This window comes from Lampetra planeri, chromosome 27, assembly GCF_965212315.1.
Source record: "Lampetra planeri chromosome 27, kcLamPlan1.2.h2, whole genome shotgun sequence".
Taxonomy (NCBI): domain Eukaryota; kingdom Metazoa; phylum Chordata; class Hyperoartia; order Petromyzontiformes; family Petromyzontidae; genus Lampetra; species Lampetra planeri.
This window is the reverse complement of record NC_136133.1, coordinates 10,495,024-10,520,078: the sequence shown is the minus strand read 5'-3', so window position 1 is coordinate 10,520,078 and position 25,055 is coordinate 10,495,024. Positions and strand designations below refer to the sequence as shown.

The following is a 25,055-nucleotide window of genomic DNA, read 5'->3' as shown; positions in this document are numbered from 1 at the left end:
CAGGTCTAAAATGGAAACATAACAGCCAGTTATGACTTAAACTGGTTGATAACATCCTTCCAGTGATTGCTGAGTTTGTACCCATCTTCTCGGTTGAAATTGTGTCTACGTCTGGACATATGGATGGCTTCATGAACGAATCTTTGTTGACTTGCCTTTTGCCCGTCCAAGGACGGGTGTATTGCAGTAAATCTGAAACTTGCAAGCGATAAGCAGACCGCGACGTTATATTCATTGCATTAATACGTGTGCAATTTGTAAGGGCGCGGTGAAACAGACCTATTTCATTTTAAGGTTATAATCCCATACTCTTTGTTTCTTTCGGTAAAGTGATGTAGATAGAAAAATAAGTAATAAATCACGACGTTTCGATAGCAACACAAGCCACTGTCTTCAGGTGAAACAATACAGCAGGCGGACTGCGGAGGAGGAAATGTAGCGAGAGAGCTACTGCAACCAAATGTTGTATACATTTGTGGTGGCTACAACCCAAGGGTAAGTGGGCAGGACTAGGGATGGAATTTGCAAGTAAACGTAATCGCAGAGGGTAGGGGTGGATGAGCTCGGCTAATCCGAGGAGGGGGAGGGGGGGCTGCCGCAACAGGCGAGAGGGTGGGGGTGAAATTTACAGAGGGAAAGAGGTGATTTATTAGTTATTTTTTTCTACCTACGTGACTTTACCGAAAGAACCAAAGAGTATGAATTCCTGCAGTCACGAAAGCTTCAAATCAAGTTAATGAGTGTTAATGAGGGAGGCTGTTCGATAACGATTATTATTGAGGGGGGAGGGGTTCTCCATGCGGAGTGATGTCACACGCTCATGAGGGGTGGGGGTGTCCATTTGGAGGACGTCACCTGCTCATGAATATTAATGAGGGGGGATGGTCGATGTGGAATGACGTCACGAGCGTTAAGGACATTCCTGGGTGATTATAGTCGGTATAGCCAGTGGGTTTGCAAAGCACCTTCGTCTTAGAGAAATCAATTTCCTGTGAGTCCATCGCATTAAAGCAATGATCAGCCACCGCCGTGGTATTGGTCCTACCGTGTTTCAGATCTGCCTTATGTTCACCAACTCGGTTCGAGATGTGTCGCTTAGTTTCCCCAATGTGACTACTGCTGCAGACGCAGCTTAGTTTGTAGATGCCGGGGTATTGCATGGCAGGGATCACATCCTTCACAGATCGCATCAGATTGCTAATTTTATGTACTGTGTTAAATCGAACCTGGATCTTGTGTTTGCTCATGATTTTTAAAAATCTTTTTGGTACTGGTGGTCAGGGACGTGCAGTCAGGGGAGGCAGGGGAGGCAGAGCCTCACCTGTAATACTCCAAAGAAAATAGCTGTTACGAAAAGTAAAAAAAAAGAATAATCAAATAAAATAAATATTAAGATTTTTCCACTGATCTGTGTTATGTAATTTCTACGATTTTTATAGTCAAAATCGCCAAATTTGCGGAGCTCCGCTGCAAATACAGGGAGAGACGAGAGGTGAGGCAGCGACGAGCTCAGCCTCCCCTCTGATTGCGCAACCCCTCAGTAACTGGATGGAGCGCGCGCAATAAGCGCGTGCCTGTTACTATCTCAGTATGTCACCAATGTAATGTTTGTAGACCCCTTCATTTCATGTCCACGCCTTCCATACTCCAGGTAACTTATTTCACGTATGTGTATAAACTAGAAAGATATTTAGGCTCGCTGGTCTCGTCATGAAACTGCAATAAAAAGCACCAGGGGAGGCAGCTATCACATCTGCCTCACTGAGGGGGACGTATCTAACACGTAGTAGTGGTGGTGGTGATGTTGATAGTGGAGGTGGTAGAGGTGGTAGAGGTGGTAGTGGTGGTAGTAGTAGTGGTGGTGATAGTGGTGATGGTAGTAGTGGTGACGGTGGTAGTGGTGGTGGTGCTCACCACGTCGAGGCTCGTCTGCCGGCATGGGAAGGAGAAGGTGAAGCCAAGGGGGAGGCGCCACCCGGCCATGCCCATGTAGTCCAGGAAGTCGGAGATACAGCCCACGATGTGGTCAAACAGCTATTCTCGGGGACACGCGGGGACACGGAGGGACATGCGGGGACACACAGGGACACACACAGACACATGGGGGGATACGGGAACATGCAGGGACATGGGGACACCCAGAGACACAGGGGGGGGGGCCATGCGGGGACACGCAGGGAACACGCAGGGACACATACGGGGACACATACGGGGACACATACGGAGACACGTGGGGGGACACGGGTACATGGGTTAGTGTGTGTGTGCTGTTATGTACGGATGTATAATTCTGTCTATGTCTGCGTGTACCTATGCGCATACCTTTCTCTGTATCTCTTTGTATATCTCTCTCTGTACATCTGTGTGTATCTCTGTGTGGGGAGCGGTGGTGCAATGTTTGTGCACAGCGTGACAAAACTCGTGACTTGAGTTCAATTTCCTCTCACAACCAATAACAATGGCGAATATCTGAACCAGTGCTGGGCCTGCCCTAAGTCAGCTCAGCCTCAAATGAGTACATGGTGCGATGTGTAAACATCACCACTGGGGAGACAAAGGCGGGCGGGCGTGGTACTGGCCACCCACCCCCTCGTGTGCCGTGCCGGCCTTCATAGGTGCTCACGAACAGCACTTGCCCCAACAGTCTGTTAAGGCTATATGGGGTGTCTTTGTCTTTATATCTGTGTGTGTGTTTATCTTCGTGTGTGTATCTTTGTGTATATCTGGGTGTGTATCTCTGTGTATATCGGTGTGTATCTGTCTTTGTGAGCGTATCTCTCCGTGTATCTCGGTGTGTGTGTGTATGTATCTGTCTCTATCTCTGTGTGTATCTGTGTGTGTATCGGTCTCTCTCTGTGTGTATTTGCGTGTGTATGTGTATCTATGAAGGAGGCTCATAAAAGACACTACTGGTCAGTTTGAGGCAGTTGGCCTTCAACATAATGGAGGGTAGAGGAGCGATGCTCACAACAATGAGTAGAGCGCTGGGCAGCTAAAATACAGCAAGTTTGCACAGTAGGGGGCACAGCTGATGCATCTGCCAGTCATCTCAGTCAGTCAACCAATGGCACCTCCTGGGTCTGTCCCATGTCAGTGAGTCTTCCACACTTCACGTGGTCTCAAAGTGCACCTGGCCTGGCGCACAGGTGCCACTTAGTGGCGAATGGCAGGTATTGATGTATCTCCATATCTGTGCGTATCTGTATCTGTGTGTGCATCTCCGTACGTCCTCGGCGCTGCCCTGCATGATCTCCGCAGGGATGGGGTAGATCTTGTTGTGCATCTCCACGCTTCGCTTCTTGCTGCTGCGGATCTTGACAAGCAGTACGCGGAAGTTCGTGCCGCCCAGGTCCAGCGACAGGAAGTCTCCGTTCTCTACACAGACGCAAACATGAAGATGAAAAGTTCACCCGTGTGGCCCATACAGACTGACAGGGCAAGTGACGCTTGCGTAGTGCCTACGAAGGCCGGCACGGTGCACGAAGGGGTGGTTGGCCGGTACCACGCCCGGTCACCTTTGTCTCCCCAGTGTCGATGTTTACACAATGCACCAGGTACTCATCGGAGGCTGATTCGACCTCGGAGAGGCCCAGGACCGGTTCAAGTAATCATCTCTGATGTTGGCCATGTGTGGGATTTAAACTCGAGTGGCTGGGTTCATAGCGCAGTACGCTAATTGCTACACTACCACTCCCTACCGCCACCATCACCACCACCACCGCCTCCACTACCACCATCATTGCCAGGGCCACCACCGCCACCACCACCACCACTACGGCCTCCACTACCACCACCACTACCACCTTCGCCACCGCCACTACCAATGTCACTACTGCCACCACCACCACCACCACTACAACCACTACCACCGCCACCTCTACCGCCACTGCCGCCGCGGGCTCCGTGGTGTCGCCTCACCGCTGCCGTCGGGCGTGGAGCGCACATAGGAGGGCAGCATCTTGACGCTAGCCGTGGCGTGCGAGTCGCGCGCCAGTCCCCGGTCCATCTCCTGCCGCATGCGCCGCTTCACGTCCAGCAGCTGCGTGAGCGACAGCTTGAGCGGCGCCAGCGTAGCGTCGATGAGCTTGCGCTGCTCGGCCAGGCGGTATGCCACGGCCGTCACCATCGCCGAGCCCTTGCTGCTGCCGCACTCAGACAGCAGGAACTGCACGCGGCTCTCCGGGGCCAGGCGGCGCATCATCAGCTGCAGACGCTTGCTGTACCTGTGCGGGGAGCGGCGGAGGAGGGGAGAGGAGGTTAGACAAGAGGAGGAGAGGGGAGAGAAGAAGAGGAAGCAAGAACAGGAGGCGAGAGGAGAGGAGTGAGGTTGTAGCAGTGATAAGGACGGTGATGACGGTGATGTTGACGAAGATAAAGAACCGCATGCACAGTTTTAGTCTCTCACCGTTTAGTGTTATTGTGAAACGTCTGTAATGCAGCCGCATCTGCAGAGGCGCGCGATAGAAACGGGAACTGCTGTGTAAATGTGTAACTAAGTTAAGTGACAATGCCCCACGGGGTCATGTCAGGCCACCCCATCGGGGTCACGTTAGGTCACCCTGTCAGGGTCACACGAGATCATCCTGTCGAGGTCGTGTAAGGTCGCCCCATCGGGATCGCACGAGATCGCCCCGCTCACTGGGGGTGCGTCTTGTAGACGGTGCCGTCCACGCCGACCGTCGTCTGCAGCTTCTTCACAGCCTTATTGAGGCGCAGGCGCGAAACGACAGCGCCGAGCGCGGCCGCCACCAGGTAGGCGGAGCGCGTGCTCACGATGGCGCAGATCTGCTGCAGCGCTGCGCAGTCCTCCTCTGACGGGTGCAGCGAAAAGTGGTCCGAGAGCAGCTCCCGTGCCTTCAGCACACCCTCCTTGTTGCGCCTGCACACGCGGGGATGCACGCACGGATACGTCAACACCTCTGGCTGCCCTCACCTACGCTCCCTCATACCCGCGCACCCGTCTGTCCCGGGCGGGGGGTTCAGCCAATGTTCGCCCGGCGACGGCGTGAGGGTTGAGGTTCCGCTGACGGCTTGAGCGGCAGCGGCGAGATGTCTTCACTCTTGGTTCCCGGGCCACTCTCTCTCCGCTTATGCACACTCCTTTTATATATCCCTCCTCATTCCGAGCCCTCACGTGTTCCCCCTTAAGCTGCCGCCCCATTAATCCCTCATCATCACCCCCCATCTCCCGTACTCCGGTCAGAGCGTGCCCACCTGTTCGACCTCGGTTGCACCCGCTTCTCCCCTTAATTTCTGGCGGTTTGTCGGTGCAAACCTCATGGTGCAATGCACACACCTGTTTGACCTCAGTTGCACCCGCTTAACAGCGCGCACTGCGCATACCTCTCCTCTACTTCTGCATAAGTATGTCAACACCTCTTGCTAAGCCTGCACGTACGCACGGGTACGTCAACACCTTGCACGGTTTCGCTGCCCCCTCCTAGCTGTAACTCACAAAAAAAAAAGATCCCCCGTGCAGCCTCACACAGACTGTAGGGGCTGTTAGTGAGCAGCGCCTATGAAGGCCGGCACGCGTTTGTCTGTGTACGCGTGTGTACACGTGTGCGTGTGTACACATGTGTACACGTGTGTGTGTGTGTGCGTATACGTAAGCGTGTGTGTAAGCATGTGTCTATGTGGTGGGGAGCGGTAGTGTCGCAGTTAGCACGCTGCGCTACGAACCCGGCGACCTGAGTTCGATTCCCGCTCACGGCCAACATCAGTGACTATTATCTAAATCTGTCCTGGGCCTCCCCAAGGTCGACTTAGCCTCAATTGAGTACCTGGTGCTGTGTGTAAAACATTGCTACTAGGGAGACAAAAGCTGCCCCGCGTGGTGTTGGCTACCCACCCCCTCATGTGCCGTGCCGGCCTTCATAGGTGCTGGCTAACAGCACTTGCCCCTACAGTCTGTTAAGGCTAAATGGAGGATGTTTGTCTTTTTTGTGTGTGCATGTGATTGTAAACATGTGTATGCGTGCGTGCATGCGTAAGCACGTGCATGTGGTGTGGACACGCGTGTGTGTGTCTATGTGTGTGTCTGTGTTGTGTGTACGCGCATGCATGTGGTGTGGATGCACATGTCTTTGTGTGTCTCTCTGCGTGCCGGAAAAGGTCCTGGCAAGGATTATTCAACATCCCCTTGGCAGGCACGCTGATGAGAGTCTTGAGGAGCCCCATTGTGGTTCCAGGCCAGGGCGGTCCTGCACAGCAGAGGTGTAGGGAATTCCAACAAGACCTACATCTCTGCTTTATTGACTTGGTCAAGGCCTATGATACTATTAGTAGGCCTGGGCTCTGGGTTGTTCTTCACGCTTTCGGAGTCCCTGACTCTCTGCTCACAATCATTAAGGACCTTCATGATGGTGAGCGGGCCCGGGTAAAACTATGTGGCTGGGAGTCGGAGCCATTCCCTGTTCACATTGGGGTGCGACAGGGATGTCCTCTGGCTCCCACATTATTTAACATCTTTTTCGACCACGTAGTTCGTGAAGCCTTTATTGGCTGTACCAGAGGGATTTCCATCTGGTACATATACAATGGAAGGCTGATCGATGCCCGGGTGTGGTCAAGGGATGGCTCCCTATTGGTCAATCACGTTATGTATGCCGATGACCTGGTAATTGCTGCTCACTCAGAGGAGGAGTCGGAGGCGCTGCTGCTGAAACTGGAGCATGCCACTAAGAGGTGGGGCCTTACCATCAGCCCCACCAAAACTAAGCACCTGCCTGGGAATTTTGTACCATCGGGCACTCCACCCCCGCAACTCCCAATCGGTGATGGGGCAGTTGTCGAGAGAGTGGAGAGTTTCCCATACCTGGGCAGTGTGCTCATGACCGGCTCCAGTTTGACAGCAGAGGTCTCACTCAGAATCAGTCGAGCGGCATTATCTTTTCATCGGTTGCGTAACGTTGTGTGGAAGCTACCTGGTCTGTCACTCCACACGAAGCTTCAAGCCTTCTCGGCCACAGTCATTCCCTCCCTTCTCTACGCTTGCGAAACGTGGACCCCCCCTAATGGAACATCTTTGCCGGTTAGAAACATTTAGGCTGGCCTGCCTACAATCAATCCTGGGTTTAACCAGACTGGATTGTGTGAGGAGCTCACAAATCCTTTAAAGATCTGGGCAAAGTCCCATCGGTGAGCTCTTCCGGCAGGCAAGGCTGCGTTGGCTGGGTCATGTAGCCCGCATGCCCAGTCACCGCATGCCTTAACAGCTTTTGTTCGGCCGGATAAAGGGGGTTAAACGGGCATGGCACGGGCTAGAGAAGATATGGAGTGAAGTGGTACAGGAGGCTGGGGAGCTGAGTGGACTTGCTGATGACTGGTACCAGCGGTGTAAAAATCAGCCTTTGTGGAGGAGGCTCGTGAAATATGCTGCTGGACAGTTGGAGGCGGTCACCCTCCAGCAACAGCAGAGGGTAGAGGAGCGACGCTCACAACGAAGAGCGGAGTGCCGGGCGGCTAACATGAAGCGGAGTTGGCACAGTAGGGGGCACAGCTGAAGCATCCGCCAGTCATCTCTGTACGTCAGCGAGCCTTTGACACTTCATGTGGCCTCAGAGTGCACCTAGCTTGGCACAAGTGCCGTGGTGATGTCACCGCCATGTAGTGGCAAACGGTGGCAGTCGCCCTCCAACAACAACAACGGAGGGCGGAGGAGTGACGCTCACAACAACGAGCGGAGCGCTGGGTGGCTAAAGCACACCAAGTTGGTACAGTACGGGGCACAGGTGGTGCATCAGCCAGTCTTCTCAGTCACTCGACCCGTGGCACCTGGGTCTGCCCCGTGACCTGCCAGCGGGCGTTCGACACTTCACGTGGCCTCAAGGTGCACATGGCCTGGCACAAGCGTCGTGGTGACGTCACCGCCACTAAGTGGCGAATGGCGGTTGTTGCTGCGTGTGTACGTGTGTGTATATGCGTGTGTGTGTGTGTGTGGACGTGCGCGTGTGTGTGAATACGTACGTGTCAATGGCGGTGATAAACTGCGTCTGGAAGTGGCCACGCGTCAGCAACTCTGGCGTCGCTTTGCCATTGAAGAGCAGCGCCTGCGTGGTCATCTTAACGAGGATGAGGCGCACCAGCTCCCCCAGGTACAGCCCGCTGATCATCTTCTCAAAGCTGCAACCGCCACCACAACCAAAACAACCACCACAACATCAGCCACAAGTTGGGATCCGTGACACACGAGGGATTTCGAGGCATGGGTAGGCAACTGGAACCGGTGCCACTAACTATTTCCCGAGCTCTGGGGTCTTACGCTGTGATGTTTGGCCACCTCCACGCATGTGGAGAGGAAAACCGGAGGGCCCGGAGAAGTTGGGGGGGGCAACGCTCTATGCCACATGGGCAGAACAAGATGTTGGGCGTGTACCCCTTCATGATAATAAATACATAATTAATATTCGATTTATAATTGTTCATCACACGTGTCTTTAAGTTGCTCTCTTTTACACGACACGAATGGTGAACTCATTCAAACAGGGCCTTTATTCCTATCGGCAGAGTTATGGTCCAGGGAGGGAGGCATTCATTCTCAGGCTCTGGTTGGTTGCATTCACAGTAATTAATATTTACGAGGAGGCGCGTGATTTCAAGATCGGAATTGCTATTTAATATTGAACTCAATGTTATCAAGTCAGTCTGTGCGAAGGGCATGGCTCCCAGGGGTTACCTCACGAAGAGAACCCACTGGTAAAATGATCATTGTTCTGATATATTACTGGTAGAATTATTGTTTCTTGATATATTGTTTGGTCTGTTGTGAGGTGCACAGACTTTGTTTTTCCAGACTAGCAGAGGACCGTCTGGTTTTTCCAATATATTCCGTATATTGTTAAGTTCTTGGAAAGTAAACTTTCCGTTCTAATGCCAGTGCGTTCCTATTTTTAGATAAGGCTAACGCTATATTATAGAGTTTGCATAATTTTCTCTTGGTTTTGATATATCTGTTAAGGAGTGCTACACATATACGTCGGCACATATTGTTACGTATTGCATGAGTGCATAATATAGTAATCTTTGATTTTTACATTTTAGAGGGTGCACACGTTGGCTGATTTTATACACCTAGACATTCATATTTGTCTTCATCATATATATAGGTTCGTACGGTTGCGTTGGTCGATCGCGTGTTTTTCACGTATACTGTAGAAGAATAATGATGCAGAGTTGACGTGATTATGACTAGTTGTTGCTTCGATCTATTAAATACTCAGCTTTGTAGTGTATTGAGTGTCCAAGTGGTTTACTTCTGTTTCATGAGTCGTAATGCTGGAAAAAGTGTCGACTGCTGGACGGATCTATGATCCATAGTGTAGCGGTTAGCGCGCTGCGCTATGAACCTGGCGACCCGGGTTCGATTCCCGCTCACGGCCAACACCAGTGATGATTATCTGAACCGGTCCCGGGCCTCCCCTAGGTCGACTCAGCCTCAAATGATGTGTAAACACCGTCACTAGGGAGACCAAGGCGGCCGGGCGTGGTGTTGGCCACCCACCCCCTCGTGTGCCGTACCGGCCTTCATAGGTGCTCGCTAACAGCACTTGCCCCTACAGTCTGTTAAGGCTAAATGGGGGATCTTTGTCTTTTGTATTTGTGTGTTCATGGAGGGGGGCACAGGTGGTGCATATGCCAGTCATCTCAGTCAGTCAACCCATGGCACCTGGGTCTGTTCCGTGACCTGCCAGTAGTGACATCACCGCCACTTAGTAGTGAATAGCTGTTGTTGTTGTGTTCCCGTGTGGGTGTGTACCTGTGTGTGTTTGTATAACCACGCGTTTACCCGTGTGTACCCGTGTGTATCTACACACTTGTCTGTGTGTTTCTGTTCGTCATCTGGGTCAATTAACTCGCAGGACCTGGGTATGTCCTGTGACCTGCCAGCAGCGAGAGAACTCCACACTTCATAACTTCAGAGTGCACCTAGCCTGGTACAGGAGCTGTGGTGACTCCACTGCCACTTAATGGCAAATGTTGGTTGCTGTTGTCGTGCGTATGCATGTGCGTGCATGCCCGTGCATGTGCGTGCATGAGCTCACATCTGCTGTCCAGGGTTGAGCGACCCGGCATCCACCTCCAGGTCGTACTCAGTGCGGATGTCGTCTAGGGAGCCGTCGTCCCCGAAGGCACCCCACTCCATGTTGATGCACATGCGGCCCTCGTCCCCCTCCACCTGCTCGATGTTGCGAAGGTCCTCCATGTAGCAGCAGTTGCTGCCCGTGCCTGCAGCAGAGGCAGAACCAACTGTGTCAGTCCCATCGGCGGCACTCACAGCCACAGTAGCTGTGGTAGCAGCAGCAGCAGCGTTGTATCACTGAGCCTGGTGAGCATTTCGAGTCTCGTGAGTCCTCGGGCTACCATCAGAGATTTGTTCATGAAGCCATCCAGATATACAAACAGACAAAACTTTAATCGAAAATATGGATTCAGATTGAGCAATCAGTGGAAGAACGTGAAAAACTACATCACATTTTAACTGCTATGATTCTCACTCTTACACCTGTGCTGTTTTCGTTCACTAATTCAAGCTCATTGACATGCTAATTTCTCCAGCCCCCACCCATCCCTGCACGCCACAAACCCTCCCCCCTCTCCCCCCCGTGAACTCCTGCAGCCACGACTCTACAAACCCCCCCCCCCCCCGTGCATATATAAAGCCACAACAGCAGATCATTATTTCTCACCTGATGACTTTACCGAAAGAACCAGAGAGTATGGCTTCCTGCAGTCACGAAAGCTTCAAATCAAGATTGTTTTGATGGTTGCTGGCCACTCCACTGAAGATGTGTGCAGCAAATTACAAAGCGATTTGAATACAATTCAACATCAACTAATCGCACTTAAGCTGATTCTGAATGGCAATAAATCCAAATAAATTACCTTGGGGTCATCATAGACTCTATACTCATTTTCCAGGATCACATTGAATGGACTGGGAGAAATGCTAATTTTTAAACTAGCTTTCGCTACAGACATAAACATTAATAATTACCAGCTAAGTTTCGGTTGGAATTGGTAAGGGCTACCAACTGGGACGGTGCATATCAATCTGCCTCCGATACAACACTGAATAAGCTCATTCCCACTCATCATTCCAACTCGGAGATTTTCTCTGGATGCCTCTTATAAGACCCATCATTGTGACTTGTACAACAAAAATGAATTAATATCACTCCATGATCGCAGAACAATTAACCAGGCGTTGTTCATTTACAATATCCTTTGTGGTAATTCGGCAGAATATTTATGTCATTTCTTGACACAACGGGAGGGCAGACCTCACCCTGAGCAGTTCATCACCCCTTCTGTTGAACGTTCCCAGACACAAAGCAAGTTTTGGTGAACGAGCATTTATGATGGCTGCCCCTGGTCTGTGGAAAAATATCGCCACAAAACTTGGTCTATAGTCATTGCCATCGATCACTCACTTTAAATCGCTACTTTCATCTGAATTCGTTACTAGCTACCAATGTATAAAGAGTTGGACGAGTTACAAATATGAATGGCCTGGAATTGTTTAGACAACTTTTTTTTGGACGCAGTGTTTTTTATTCCTCACCATAACGCCATCGTGTTTTAGGCCATATCTGCATTGCAATTAATATAGCAGATTTAAATTCGTATTTCTTCGAGATAAAGCGTGCTATTTATAATAATCGATATTTAACTAGTTTTTTCTTATTGCGATTATGATTTGCTATAAAAAAAAATTTCGCTTATCTGTTAGTGTATCTTTTTCATTTATTTTACTGTGACTTGTGCGTATGTCGGGAAAGTGGTGTTCTTTTTTGTTGCTGAAACCCGATTTAAGAGCTTATTGGAGCGCGTAGGAGCGTGCGAAGCGCTCACCCACGATGAGGCCGATCTCACAGCGGTGGTCGTCGTAGCCGCACGTCATCATGGTGCCCACCGTGTCGTTCACCACTGCCACAATGTCGATCTCAAAATCCTGCGGCGCGTGCACAGCACACACGGTACACGCACACAGTAAACATGGTACACATACGGTACACACACAGTACACGTACAGTACACATGGTATACACACAGGGTACACACACAGTACACACAAACAGTACACATTGTACACACAAGGTGCACACACGGTACACATACAGTACATATATAGTACACATGGTATACACACAGGATACACACACACGGTTCACATAGTACACACACATGGTACACATATAGTAGACAGAGTAGACACACACACACACGGTACGCACACGGTACACATGGTACACATGGTACATGTATGGTACACGCACACGGTGCACATGGTACACACACACAGGGTACACACACACGGGACACCTGGTACACACACAGGGTACACACATACGGTACACACACAATGTACACATACGGTACACATACACAGTATACATAGTACACACAGGAGGATGTGGAGCTGATTGGACTTGCTGAAGACTGGTACCAGTGGCATCAAGATTGGCCTCTGTGGAGGAGGCTTGTGAAGGACGCTACTGGACAGTTGGAGGCAGTCACCCTCCAGCAACAGCAGAGGGTAGAGGAGCGACGCTCACAACAAAGAGCGGAGTGTCGGGCGGCTAACACGAAGTGGAGTTGGCACAGTAGGGGGCACAGCTGAAGCATCCGCCAGTCATCTCTGTACGTCAGCGAGCCTTTGACACTTCATGTGACCTCAGAGTGCACCTAGCTTGGCACAAGTGCCGTGGTGATGTCACCGCCATTTAGTGGCAAACGGTGGCTGTTGTGCTGCTGTACCCCGCGGCGCTGGATGGCATCGCGCAGCATCTTCACCACGTTCTGCCCCTCCACTCCGCTCACGTGGAACCGCTTTGTCCAGCGCAGGAGCACGCTCTGAGCAGCACATGCGTAAGGGCACACAGGGACAGAGACGCAGGGACGGAGATGCAGGGACGGAGACGTGGGTAGCACAGACGGGGAAAGCGACACGGGGAAAGAGACACGGGGACGCGTAGGGATAGAGACGCGGGGACAGAGGCGCGGGGTGCACATGGGGATAGAGACATTCGGGAAGACACAGACAATGCAGCGGCACATTGGAAGACACAGACACCCGTGGGGAGACACAGGGACACATGGGAACACACATGGTTAGAGTTCGGTAGACACACTCAATGCAAAAAGTGGTAGAAATGTGGCAGGGACAGTTGTGGTGATGGTGGGGTTTGTAGAGAGAATTGTGGCGATCGTGTTGATGGTGTTGATGGTGAACAAAATGGTGGCGATGATGGTGGTAGAAGGTGGTGATGGTGGAAGGAGTGGTGATTATGCTTACGATGGTGGTGGTGGTGATGATGATGACAATGATATTGGTGATGTTTGGTGATAGCGATGGTAGTGGTGTTGGTAGGGGTGGTGGCGGTGGTAGGAGTGACGATGGTGACGGTGGTGGTAGTAGCGGTGGCACCTCGCCGTTGACGTTGTGGCGGCAGGGGAACGAGAAGGTGAAGCCCAGAGGGAGCTTCTTGTCCTTAATCTTCAGCTTTTCCATGAATGAGCTCAGACACGCTGCCACGTGGTCAAACAGCTGACAGGGTCACCGGGGGGACACGGGAGGCAGAGGCATGGAGGGGCACACGGGGAGACGAGGGATAGACAGGGGACACACGAGAAGACACGAGAGAGACGGGGGGACACACGGAGACAAGAGGACGTTTTATCACGTAGAAAGAGAAAAAGACGCTTACACACATACACTCGGTTGTAACGACACACAAACAACCCCCCCCACACACACACACGTAAGCCCCGCAAACACACATAGACAAAGATCCCCGTGTCGCCTTAACAGACTTTTGCGGCAAGGGGTGTTAGCGAGTACCTATTAAGGCCAGAACGAACAACGACGAAGTGGGTAGCCAGCGCCACTCCCGGCCGCCTTTGTCTCCCCAGTAGCGATTTTTACACACTGCACCAGGGAGTCATTTAAGGCTGATCAACCTAGGAGAGGGCCAGGCCCGGTTCAAACAATCGTCACTGATGCTGGTGGCCGTGAGCGGGAATTGAACTCAGTTCGCCGGGGGTTCGTAGCGCAGAGCGCTAACCGCTGCGCCACCACTCCCCACGCGCGCACTCAACACTAAGACCCAAACAATGACACGGACGCTTTGCGGACAGCTGCTGCTCCGACACGAGGGGGCACGGACAGACGCACACATCCCAGCGCACTCATGTGGAGGCGTACGCACAGGTGGACACGCGCGCACGTACACACTGCCATTTGATGCTATTTTTAACTAAATAAACTATCAAGGAAATAACTTTGCAAACGCTGAGCACCGGTTAAGGTCGGAACACACAAGCAGGGAGGTGTGGCTCGTAGTACGCCCTTTGTCTTCCCACTGGTGATGTTTGCACACTGCACCGGGTACTCATTTGAGGCTGAGTCAACCTAGGGGAGCCGCAGGCTCGGTTCAGATAATCGTCACTGGTGTTGGTCGTGAGCGCAGCGCGCAAACTATTACACTGCCGCTCCCCACAGAGATGGACACGCACCCACCCACACACCACACACAGGCAACACACACACACCACACACAGCAACGCACACGTGCTACCCTAGAGCTGTTCTGACTTGAACGATAAATCTACGCGAAGAACCTACTGGAAACGCAATCTCTAAATACACACACACACAGACTCTCTAGCCACGCACACACAGTGTGCCCATCACATGCACACACTGACACCGATAGCCGCTATAAGTGTCCCGTGCGTGTGCAGTGCGAGGAGTGAGAGTGCCTTCCTGGAGAGAGACATGAGTCACGGTCACGGGCAAAGGCCCACACATACGGAGGCACACGCAACACAAACTTAGGCACCCTCACTGACACAGACACCGCTCACTCGTGCCAGTCCACATCTGCCAGATGGCAGATTACAGATCAACACGGAGACCAAAAGGAACACAGACACACCCACAGCGACACACCCCCAAGCAAGTTCTGTTGGGGCCAACAGAGCACATGAAGGGCTGGTGTGGCCAGTACCACAGCCAGACCCGTGCTGGCCACAGACTGGGAGAGATCTCATCTCAGGACCCAGAGACCCCCGAGTCTTAGTAACCTGAGACCCAGTCTCCCCGAGTCTCAGTCACCTGAGACCAAGTCTCCCCGAGTCTCAGTCACCTGAGACCCAGTCTCCCCGAGTCTCAGTCACCCGAGACCCAGTCTCCCCGAGTCTCAGGACCCTGAGACCCAGTCTCCCCGAGTCTCAGTCACCTGAGACCCAGTCTCCCCGAGTCTCAGTACCCTGAGACCCAGTCTCCCTGAGTCTTAGTCACCTGAGACCCAGTGTCCCCGAGTCTCAGGACCCAGAGACCCAGTCTCCCCGAGTCTCAGTCACCTGAGACCCAGTCTCCCCGAGTCTCAGGACCCTGAGACCCAGTCTCCCCGAGGCTCAGTACCCTGAGACCCAGTCTCCCCGAGTCTCAGTCACCTGAGACCCAGTCTCCCCGAGTCTCAGGACCCTGAGACAATGCACAGGTGCACTGAACCGCCTTGTGTCCCAGCAGCTTGGCTGCAGCTCCTAGCTCCATGCCCCCGTACCCCAATGCCCCTGTGCACCCCCCTCCACTGCCTACCTGGGGACCGGTGCCCCGGATGACGGTGTCGGGGACCTCGTACACCTCGTCCTCCATGTCGATCGTCTGCGTTTCGACGCGCACGCGCAGGATGCGGAAGCTCGAGCCGCCCAGATCCAGCGCCAGGAAGTCTCCCTTCTCTACATGCCGGGGTGTAGGGGGGCGCGGAGAGCATGGAGGAGGGGGGGGAGACAGAGACACAGCCGTCAGACGTTTCATTGAAGTGAGGAGGCCCCGTTAAGCTGTGAGGCTCACGCCAGGGCCCGCTCAGACCGAGAATTACAGAGGAAGTTACACGGGCAGAGAAACATGGGGAGACACGCGGGGAGACACGGGGGGAGACAAGGGAGGAGACAAGGGAGGAGACAAGGGAGGAGACACGGGGGCATGGGGGAGACACGGGGAGACACGGGGCACAGGGGAGACACGCAGAAATACGGGGAAGCCTCAAGGAGACACAGGGACATGCGGAAACACACAGGAGCACACACAGGGAGACATGGGGAAAATGGGGAGACATGGGGAGACACCGGGACACGGGGGAGATACGGGGGCATGGAGGAGACATGAGGAAGACATAGGGGCACGGGGGAGACACGGGGAGATACGGGAGACAGACCGGATCCGTCGGGTGTGGAGCGCACGAACGTGGGCAGCATCTTGACGGGTGCGCGTGAGCGCGCCTCCTTGTCGAGGCCGCGCTCCATCTCCAGCTTCATCTGCTCCATGATGGCGCGCAGGCGCTCGTCGCTCAGCTTCATCTCATACAGACACTTGTCCACCTGCACGCGGACACGGACAACGGGAGAAGGACACGGAAGGAAGGGACACGGGGAGACACGGGAAGGAGGAGCGGTCATTTCACTTGAGCCATGTTTTGATTCACACAAAGACAAAGATCCCCCGTATAGCCCTGAACAGACTGTTGGGGCAAGTGCTGTTTATCGAACACCTATGAAGGCCGGCACGGCACACGAGGAGGTGGGTGGCCAACACCACACCCGACCGTCTTTGTCTTCCCAGTAGCAATATTTACACACCAGGTAGTCATTTGCGGCCGAGTCGACCTAGGGAAGTCCCAGGAGCGGTTCAGATAATCGTTACTGGTGTTGGCCGTGAGCGGGAATAGAACCGCTGGGTTCATTGCGCAGTGCGCTAACTGCTACTCTACGGCTCCCACACACGCACACACCCACTCACTCACCCACTCACTCACCCACACATGCACACACCCACTCACTCACCCACTCACTCACTCACCCACTCACTCACTCACCCACTCACTCACTCACACACTCACACACTCACTCACTCTCCCACACATGCACATGCTGAGGAAGTGTCACCACCTATCTCTGCTCCCACGCTCTTCCTGTTTATCTCCCTGCTGCTGCTCGTGAGTAGGCAGGCCCAACGGGGTGGGGGAGGGGAGATCCCCCATGCCCCCATGAATATCTCCACCCTCTCCCCAAATACCGAACTCTTTAAGTTCATGGTCGGAGTAGTGGTAGAGCAACGCCTGTAACGATCTAGCAGCGTTGTGGAGGCAGCAGAGAGGGTTGGTGGATCACAAACACAGATGGTATGAAACTCCCCTTCCCGTGGGCGACAAGGCGGTGTCCATACCCTGACTTGCCAGAAGGCGATACTTGAAACGTGGACTCCACCTGCCCCACCTATATGCGGATAAAGCGTTGCCTCCTCGCGCGCGAGGGTTCTCTCATGGTTTCTCTCCGGGCTGGTTTCCTCCCACACGTGTGAAGACTCATCGTTAATTGGCCGAGAACACCTTCACATATTAAAGGGACTGCAGAGCTTAGACAATTGTTGGTAGCGCCGAGTCGCAGCGTGGGTCGTCTGTGGTTCCTCCTCGAGCCTCTGAGCCACTCTCTCTGCGAGCGCGAGCAAAGACTGCGCGCAAGTGGCGGTGCAGCATGACAAGTTGACACCGCACTTTACTATATTATATTTTAAAAAATTCTAGCTGGCTCGTACGGACAGACGGTCACGTCCAAAGAACATGTGCGTTGCTAATTAGTGTCACACACACCCAATGTACTAGATTATCGTGGTGGTGGTGATGATGAGCCCTTGTGAGCGAGCCACCCGTTCCTTCCATGTTGTTGTTGTTTTGTAGCCAGATCACTCGACAAGCCACCGCAAGCTTTGTGCCGTTCGCGATCCGCTACGTAGCCGAGCGTCGGAGAAATTCATCGCTGCGTGAAAGGCTCAAGGATCGCTCGGCCAGCAGCTAATGATGCTGCTGCTGATGTCCATGTGGATGATGGCTGCGAGCGGTATTATTAGCGGTTCCAGGAGAGAGGGCACAGCTGCTGTGGGTTTTATATCGGCACGGCGTGCAGAGACAAAATAGAGACTCCCTCTCGTTCGCTCGCGTGCTGCGTGCCACGTGCTGCATGTGCTGCGTGTGCTGTGTGCTTAGAGGAGGTGGCACGCACACTGGGGGGGATTCAAGGGGACACCACCGACAGCTGATGGCGAAACGAGACCTATCCCTCAATGTAGCCCTAACCCAAACACTCAATGTAGCCCTAACACTCAATGTAGTCCGAACACAAATTACAACCGTATATCTTAATGTTATCATAAATGTCAGCCATAATCCCGATCCCATAAATTCAACTCTAATAAAGTCCTCCATATCAATACTATTCCATAACCCTATCCCCGATCTTCCCCCACACCTCCGATTAGCAGTTCACTACATACGGCGCGAAAGAAGTTCAACATGGACATACATCTCTCACCCTATCCCCTAATCCTATCCCCTCACCCTATTCCCCCCTCTCCCCGTGTGAGTTCTATCCCCAAGCCGTGTAATTCCTGTGTCTCGGTTGCCCTTGACATTCAGGGTGTGTGGTCCCCTCACTGTGACTTGACCGCAGAAATCGACACAGAAATAGACCCTCCCTCCACTCCCTCCATCCCTCCACTCCCTCCCTCCCACAGGGACCGTGTCTCTTTCCTCCTCATCAACTCACTTTATAGGTCATGCGCCTTAATTGGGGGACCCTAATTGGGAGCCTTGTGGTTGGAAACCAGGGTAAACACTCTCATCCACACAGAGCACACGTGCATTGTACATGTGCACCGGCCTCTGTGCGAGTCGGTGGGTCTCTGTGCGAGTCGGTGGGTCTCTGTGCTAGTCGATGGGTCTCCGTGCGAGTCGGTGGGTCTCTGTGCGAGTCGGTGGGCCTCTGTGCGAGTCGGTGGGCCTCTGTGCGAGTCAGTGGGTCTCTGTGTGAGTCTGTGGGTCTCTGTGTGAGTCTGTGGGTCTCTGTGTGAGTCTATGGGTGTCTGTGCGAGTCGGTGGGCCTCTGCGTGAGTCTATGGATTGATGTTAGTCAATCACAACAATGTCATTTGTCTTTGATTTTTTCCGACGAAGATTCACAACAAGAGGATTGTCCAGATGGAGCAGCACCCTCCTTGAGATCCCTCCCAGATCCATGAATGACGTTCTCACGAGAAGCCAAGCCTTCATCTCCTGTCAATCAGCCTCATCATCCTCCTCCGCCTTCTCCACTCTCTACCCCGCCTCCCCCTTCTCCCCCTCTTCCTCCTCCACCTCCTCCCTCTCCTCCTCCTCCCCACCTCATTCCCCTTCTCTTCACCTCTTCCTCCTCCCTCTCCTCCACCAACACCTCCTCCCACACCCCTTCCCTCGCCAAGGCGGTTGGAACATTCCACTGCGGTTAGGTCACATGATCACAACCGAGTCACAGCAGACGCCGGGGTGAGATCAATGCGCGCACAGCGCAGGCAATGTCAGGCAGAGGACCCACGCACACAAAAGTTCCCCGTCCAGCCTGCACAGGTTGTCAGGCCAAGTGCTGTAAGCGAGCAGCACCTATGAAGGCCGGCACAGCACACGAGGGGGTGGGTGGCCGGCCAGGATCACGCCCGGCCGCCTTTGTCTCCCCTCTGCAGATCTTTTACACACCGCACCAGGAAATGCTCATTTAAGGCCGAGTCGACCTAGGGGAGGCCCCCCAGGATTGGTTCAGAAATTCGTCACCGAATTCGGGTAGCCAGGTTCATAGCGCAGTGCGCTAACCACTGTGCCACCGCTCCCCACACACACGCACGCACCCACCCACACGTAGGCAGGTAGTGGCAATGTCACACAGAGGACAAACAGCCTGCGCTCCTTGCGTGCGAGTGCTGGTGATGCGGATTGATGCTTCCACTGATGATGCTGATGCTGCTGACGATGCTGAACTCTCCTTGCCGTGTATGGGCTCAGAGTTGCCCAGCCCGTGCTACTGCTGCTGTTGCTGCTGCTGCTAGTGACGCTACCTGCGATATACTAATCAGCAGCATTAGCTTGGCGAGTGAATTGCTCTTCGCGATTGGCGTGGGTTTTTTATGATTCTGCTGTTTCTGATGATTCTGCTGATGCTGCTGTGATGATGACACTCCTCCGACGTGCTGTAATTACTCCACACATTTTATATGATGGCAACTGCACCTGGTGACTCGATGTGTGCACAGTGAGATTACACAACGAGTCTTCTCGTGTGTCCTTAAGCCTGTGTGTGTCTGCGCGTGTGTGTGTGAATGTGCGCGTGTGTGTGTGCGCGCGTGTGTGTGCGTGTGTGTCTGCGCGTGTGTGTGCGAATGTGCGCGTGGGTGCGTGCAATAGTGTGAGGAGCGGTAGTGTACCGGTTAGCGCGCTGCAATACGAACCCGGGAATTGACCCGAATTTGATTCCCGCTCACAACGATTATCTGAACCGGTCCTTGGCCTCCCCTAGGTCGACTCAGCCTCAAATGAGTACCTGGTGCGATGTAAACATGGCTACAAGAGAGACAAAGGCGACTGGGTTTGGTGTTGACCACGCAGCCTACGAGTGAGCCTTTGGGTCTCTGTGTGTGAGTTTGTGAGTCCGTGTGTGAGTCTGCGAGTTCGTGTGTGAGTTTGTGAGTTCGTGTGCGAGTCTGTGAGTTCGTGTGCGAGTTTGTGAGTTCGTGTGTGAGTTTGTGAGTTCGTGTGTGAGTTTGTGAGTTCGTGTGTGAGTTTGTGAGTTCGTGTGTGAGTCTGTGAGTTCGTGTGTGAGTTTGTGAGTTTGTGAGTTCGTGTGTGAGTTTTTGAGTTCGTGTGTGAGTCTGTGAGTTCGTGTGCGAGTCTGTGAGTTCGTGTGCGAGTCTGTGAGTTCGTGTGCGAGTTTGTGAGTTCGTGTGTAAGTTTGTGAGTTCCTGTGCGAGTTTATGAGTTCGTGTGTGAGTTTGTGAGTTCGTGTGCGAGTTCGTGTGCGAGTCTGTGAGTTCGTGTGCGAGTTTGTGAGTTCGTGTGTGAGTTTGTGAGTTCGTGTGTGAGTTTGCAAGTCCTTGTGTGAGTCTGTGAGTTCGTGTGTGAGTTCGTGTGTGAGTCTGTGAGTTCGTGTGTTAGTCTGAGTTCGTGTGGGAGTTTGTGAGTTAGTGTGTGAGTCTGTGAGTTCGTGTGTGAGTCTGTGAGTTCGTGTGTGAGTCTTTGAGTTCGTGTGTCAGTCTGTGAGTTCGTGTGTGAGTTTGTGAGTTCGTGTGTGAGTCTGAGTTCGTGTGTGAGTTTATGAGTTCGTGTGTGAGTTTGTGTGTGAGTCTGAGTTCGTGTGTGAGTTTGTGTGTGAGTCTGTGAGTTCGTGTGTGAGTTTGTGAGTTCGTGTGTGAGTCTGTGAGTTCGTGTGTGAGTTTGTGAGTTCGTGTGTGAGTCTGAGTTCGTGTGTGAGTTCGTGTTTGAGTCTGTGAGTTCGTGTGTGAGTTTGTGAGTTCGTGTGTGAGTTTGTGAGTTCGTGTGTGAGTCTGTGAGTTCGTGTGTGAGTCTGTGAGTTCGTGTGTGTCTATGAGTTCGTGTGTGAGTTTGTGAGTTTGTGAGTTCGTGTGTGAGTTTGTGAGTTCGTGTGTGAGTATGTGAGTCTGTGAGTTCGTGTGTGTCTATGAGTTCGTGTGTGAGTCTGAGTTCGTGTGTGAGTCTGTGAGTTCGCGTGTGAGTCTGTGAGTTCGTGTGTAAGTCTGTGAATTCGTGTGTGAGTTTGTGAGTTCGTGTGTGAGTCTGTGAGTCGTTGTGTGAGTTTGTGAGTTCGTGTGTGAGTCTGTGAGTTCGTGTGTGAGTCTGTGAGTTCGTGTGTGAGTCTGTGAGTTCGTGTGTGAGTTGGTGAGTTCGTGTGTGAGTTGGTGAGTTCGTGTGTGAGTTCGTGTGTGAGTCTGTGAATTCGTGTGTGAGTCCTTGTGTGAGTCTGTGAGTTCGTGTGTGAGTCTGTGAGTTCGTGTGTGAGTCTGTGAGTTCGTGTGTGAGTTGGTGAGTTCGTGTGTGAGTCTGAGTTCGTGTGTGAGTTGGTGAGTTCGTGTGTGAGTTGGTGAGTTCGTGTGTGAGTTCGTGTGTGAGCCTGTGAATTCGTGTGTGAGTTTTTGAGTTCGTGTGTGAGTCTGTGAGTTCGTGTGCGAGTCTGTGAGTTCGTGTGCGAGTTTGTGAGTTCGTGTGTGAGTTTGTGAGTTCCTGTGCGAGTTTATGAGTTCGTGTGTGAGTTTGTGAGTTCGTGTGCGAGTTCGTGTGCGAGTCTGTGAGTTCGTGTGCGAGTTTGTGAGTTCGTGTGTGAGTTTGTGAGTTCGTGTGTGAGTCTGTGAGTTCGTGTGTGAGTTTGCAAGTCCTTGTGTGAGTCTGTGAGTTCGTGTGTGAGTTTGTGAGTTCGTGTGTGAGTCTGTGAGTTCGTGTGTGAGTCTGTGAGTTCGTGTGTGAGTCTGAGTTCGTGTGGGAGTTTGTGAGTTCGTGTGTGAGTCTGTGAGTTCGTGTGTGAGTCTGTGAGTTCGTGTGTGAGTCTGTGAGTTCGTGTGTGAGTCTGTGAGTTCGTGTGTGAGTTTGTGAGTTCGTGTGTGAGTCTGAGTTCGTGTGTGAGTTTGTGAGTTCGTGTGTGAGTTTGTGTGTGAGTCTGAGTTCGTGTGTGAGTTTGTGTGTGAGTCTGTGAGTTCGTGTGTGAGTTTGTGAGTTCGTGTGTGAGTCTGTGAGTTCGTGTGTGAGTTTGTGAGTTCGTGTGTGAGTCTGAGTTCGTGTGTGAGTTCGTGTTTGAGTCTGTGAGTTCGTGTGTGAGTTTGTGAGTTCGTGTGTGAGTTTGTGAGTTCGTGTGTGAGTTTGTGAGTTCGTGTGTGAGTCTGTGAGTTCGTGTGTGAGTTTGTAAGTTCGTGTGTGAGTTTGTAAGTTCGTGTGTGAGTCTCTGAGTCGTTGTGTGAGTCTGTGAGTTCGTGTGTGAGTCTGTGAGTCGTTGTGTGAGTTTGTGAGTTCGTGTGTGAGTCTGTGAGTTCGTGTGTGAGTCTGTGAGTTCGTGTGTGTCTATGAGTTCGTGTGTGAGTTTGTGAGTTTGTGAGTTCGTGTGTGAGTTTGTGAGTTCGTGTGTGAGTATGTGAGTCTGTGAGTTCGTGTGTGTCTATGAGTTCGTGTGTGAGTCTGTGAGTTCGTGTGTAAGTCTGTGAATTCGTGTGTGAGTCCTTGTGTGAGTCTGTGAGTTCGTGTGTGTCTATGAGTTCGTGTGTGAGTTTGTGAGTTTGTGAGTTCGTGTGTGAGTATGTGAGTCTGTGAGTTCGTGTGTGTCTATGAGTTCCTGTGTGAGTCTGAGTTCGTGTGTGCGTCTGTGAGTTCGCGTGTGAGTCTGTGAGTTCGTGTGTGAGTCTGTGAGTTCGTGTGTGAGTCTGTGAGTTCGCGTGTGAGTCTGTGAGTTCGTGTGTAAGTCTGTGAATTCGTGTGTGAGTTTGTGAGTTCGTGTGTGAGTCTGTGAGTCGTTGTGTGAGTTTGTGAGTTCGTGTGTGAGTCTGTGAGTTCGTGTGTGAGTCTGTGAGTTCGTGTGTGAGTTGGTGAGTTCGTGTGTGAGTTGGTGAGTTCGTGTGTGAGTTCGTGTGTGAGTCTGTGAATTCGTGTGTGAGTCCTTGTGTGAGTCTGTGAGTTCGTGTGTGAGTCTGTGAGTTCGTGTGTGAGTCTGTGAGTTCGTGTGTGAGTTGGTGAGTTCGTGTGTGAGTCTGAGTTCGTGTGTGAGTTGGTGAGTTCGTGTGTGAGTTGGTGAGTTCGTGTGTGAGTTGGTGAGTTCGTGTGTGAGCCTGTGAATTCGTGTGTGAGTCTGTGAGTCCTTGTGTGAGTCTGTGAGTTCGTGTGTGAGTCTGTGAGTTCGTGTGTGTCTATGAGTTCGTGTGTGAGTTTGTGAGTTTGTGTGTGAGTATGTGAGTCTGTGAGTTCGTGTGTGTCTATGAGTTCGTGTGTGAGTCTGAGTTCGTGTGTGAGTCTGTGAGTTCGCGTGTGAGTCTGTGAGTTCGTGTGTAAGTCTGTGAATTCGTGTGTGAGTTTGTGAGTTCGTGTGTGAGTCTGTGAGTTGTTGTGTGAGTGTGTGAGTTTGTAAGTTCGTGTGTGAGTCTGTGAGTTCGTGTGTGAGTCTGTGAGTTCGTGTGTGAGTTGGTGAGTTCGTGTGTGAGTTTGTGAGTTCGTGTGTGAGTCTGTGAATTCGTGTGTGAGTCTGTGAGTCCTTGTGTGAGTCTGTGAGTTCGTGTGTGAGTCTGTGAGTCGTTGTGTGAGTCTGTGAGTTCGTGTGTGAGTTTGTGAGTTCGTGTGTGAGTTTGTGAGTTCGTGTGTGAGTCTGTGAGTCCTTGTGTGAGTCTGTGAGTTCGTGTGTGAGTCTGTGAGTTCGTGTGTGAGTCTGTGAGTTCGTGTGTGAGTCTATGCTTCTCAAACTTGATGGGTCTCTATGCGAGCCACTTTGTTTACACGTGAATCTACGGGTTTTTGTGTGAGTCTACGGATCTCTATGTGGGTATACAGTTCTTGGAAATTGTTGCGAAAGACAAAACCACGACATTCAATACTAAAGCGGTATTACCTAAATAATGGTGCAAATTACATGGCAACCAAAAATAGACATCATAGTTTAAATAAGTACTGTAAGCCAATAACCTTTATTATGAATTATTATGAAGTACCGTATTGTTTACCATCGAAAACGAGTGCAGAGTCGTGGTGCTATGGTTAGCACGCTGGGCTACGAACCGAGTTCGATTTCCGCTCACGCCCAACAACAGCGACGATTATCTGAATCGGTCATAGCCCCCCCCCCGCCTCAGGTCGACTCAGCCTCAAATGAGTACCTGGTGTGATATGTTAACATCGCTACTGGGGAGACAAAGGCGGCCGGGCGTGGTACTAGCCATCCAATCCCCTCGTGTGCCGTGCCGGCCTTCATAGGTGCTCGCTAACAGCACTTGCCCCAACAGTCTGTTCAGGCTGTATGGGGGACCTTTGTTAGGGAGATGCTTGCATGGCAAAGGTTGAAATGCCACGGACTCAATGTCATCCCTTGCCCGCCCGTAGCACCGTTTCAGGCAATGGCACCATATTCCGCGGGCACAAGATACCCGCGAAAGGCCAAAACTGTCCCCCGCGATGGTTAAATTGGTGTACAAAGAGGTTGCCCGCGATAGG

The 25,055-nt window shown here is 52.3% G+C and overlaps 1 protein-coding gene across 1 annotated transcript in view; it reads right to left on the bottom strand.

Annotated features, from left to right (window-relative positions):
• Nucleotides 1-25,055, bottom strand: part of LOC144728157 (hexokinase-1-like) — a 50,940-nt gene that overhangs the window by 9,851 nt on the left and 16,034 nt on the right. The window contains exons 2-12 of the mRNA XM_078607487.1: nt 16,224-16,386; nt 15,605-15,744; nt 13,430-13,549; nt 12,760-12,855; nt 11,854-11,953; nt 10,044-10,227; nt 7,969-8,124; nt 4,640-4,879; nt 3,919-4,223; nt 3,227-3,375; nt 1,915-2,034 (exon numbers count right to left, since the gene is read on the bottom strand). Coding sequence (XP_078463613.1) covers nt 1,915-2,034; nt 3,227-3,375; nt 3,919-4,223; nt 4,640-4,879; nt 7,969-8,124; nt 10,044-10,227; nt 11,854-11,953; nt 12,760-12,855; nt 13,430-13,549; nt 15,605-15,744; nt 16,224-16,386 — 1,773 coding nt within the window. The remainder of the gene's footprint in view (nt 1-1,914; nt 2,035-3,226; nt 3,376-3,918; nt 4,224-4,639; nt 4,880-7,968; nt 8,125-10,043; nt 10,228-11,853; nt 11,954-12,759; nt 12,856-13,429; nt 13,550-15,604; nt 15,745-16,223; nt 16,387-25,055) is intronic.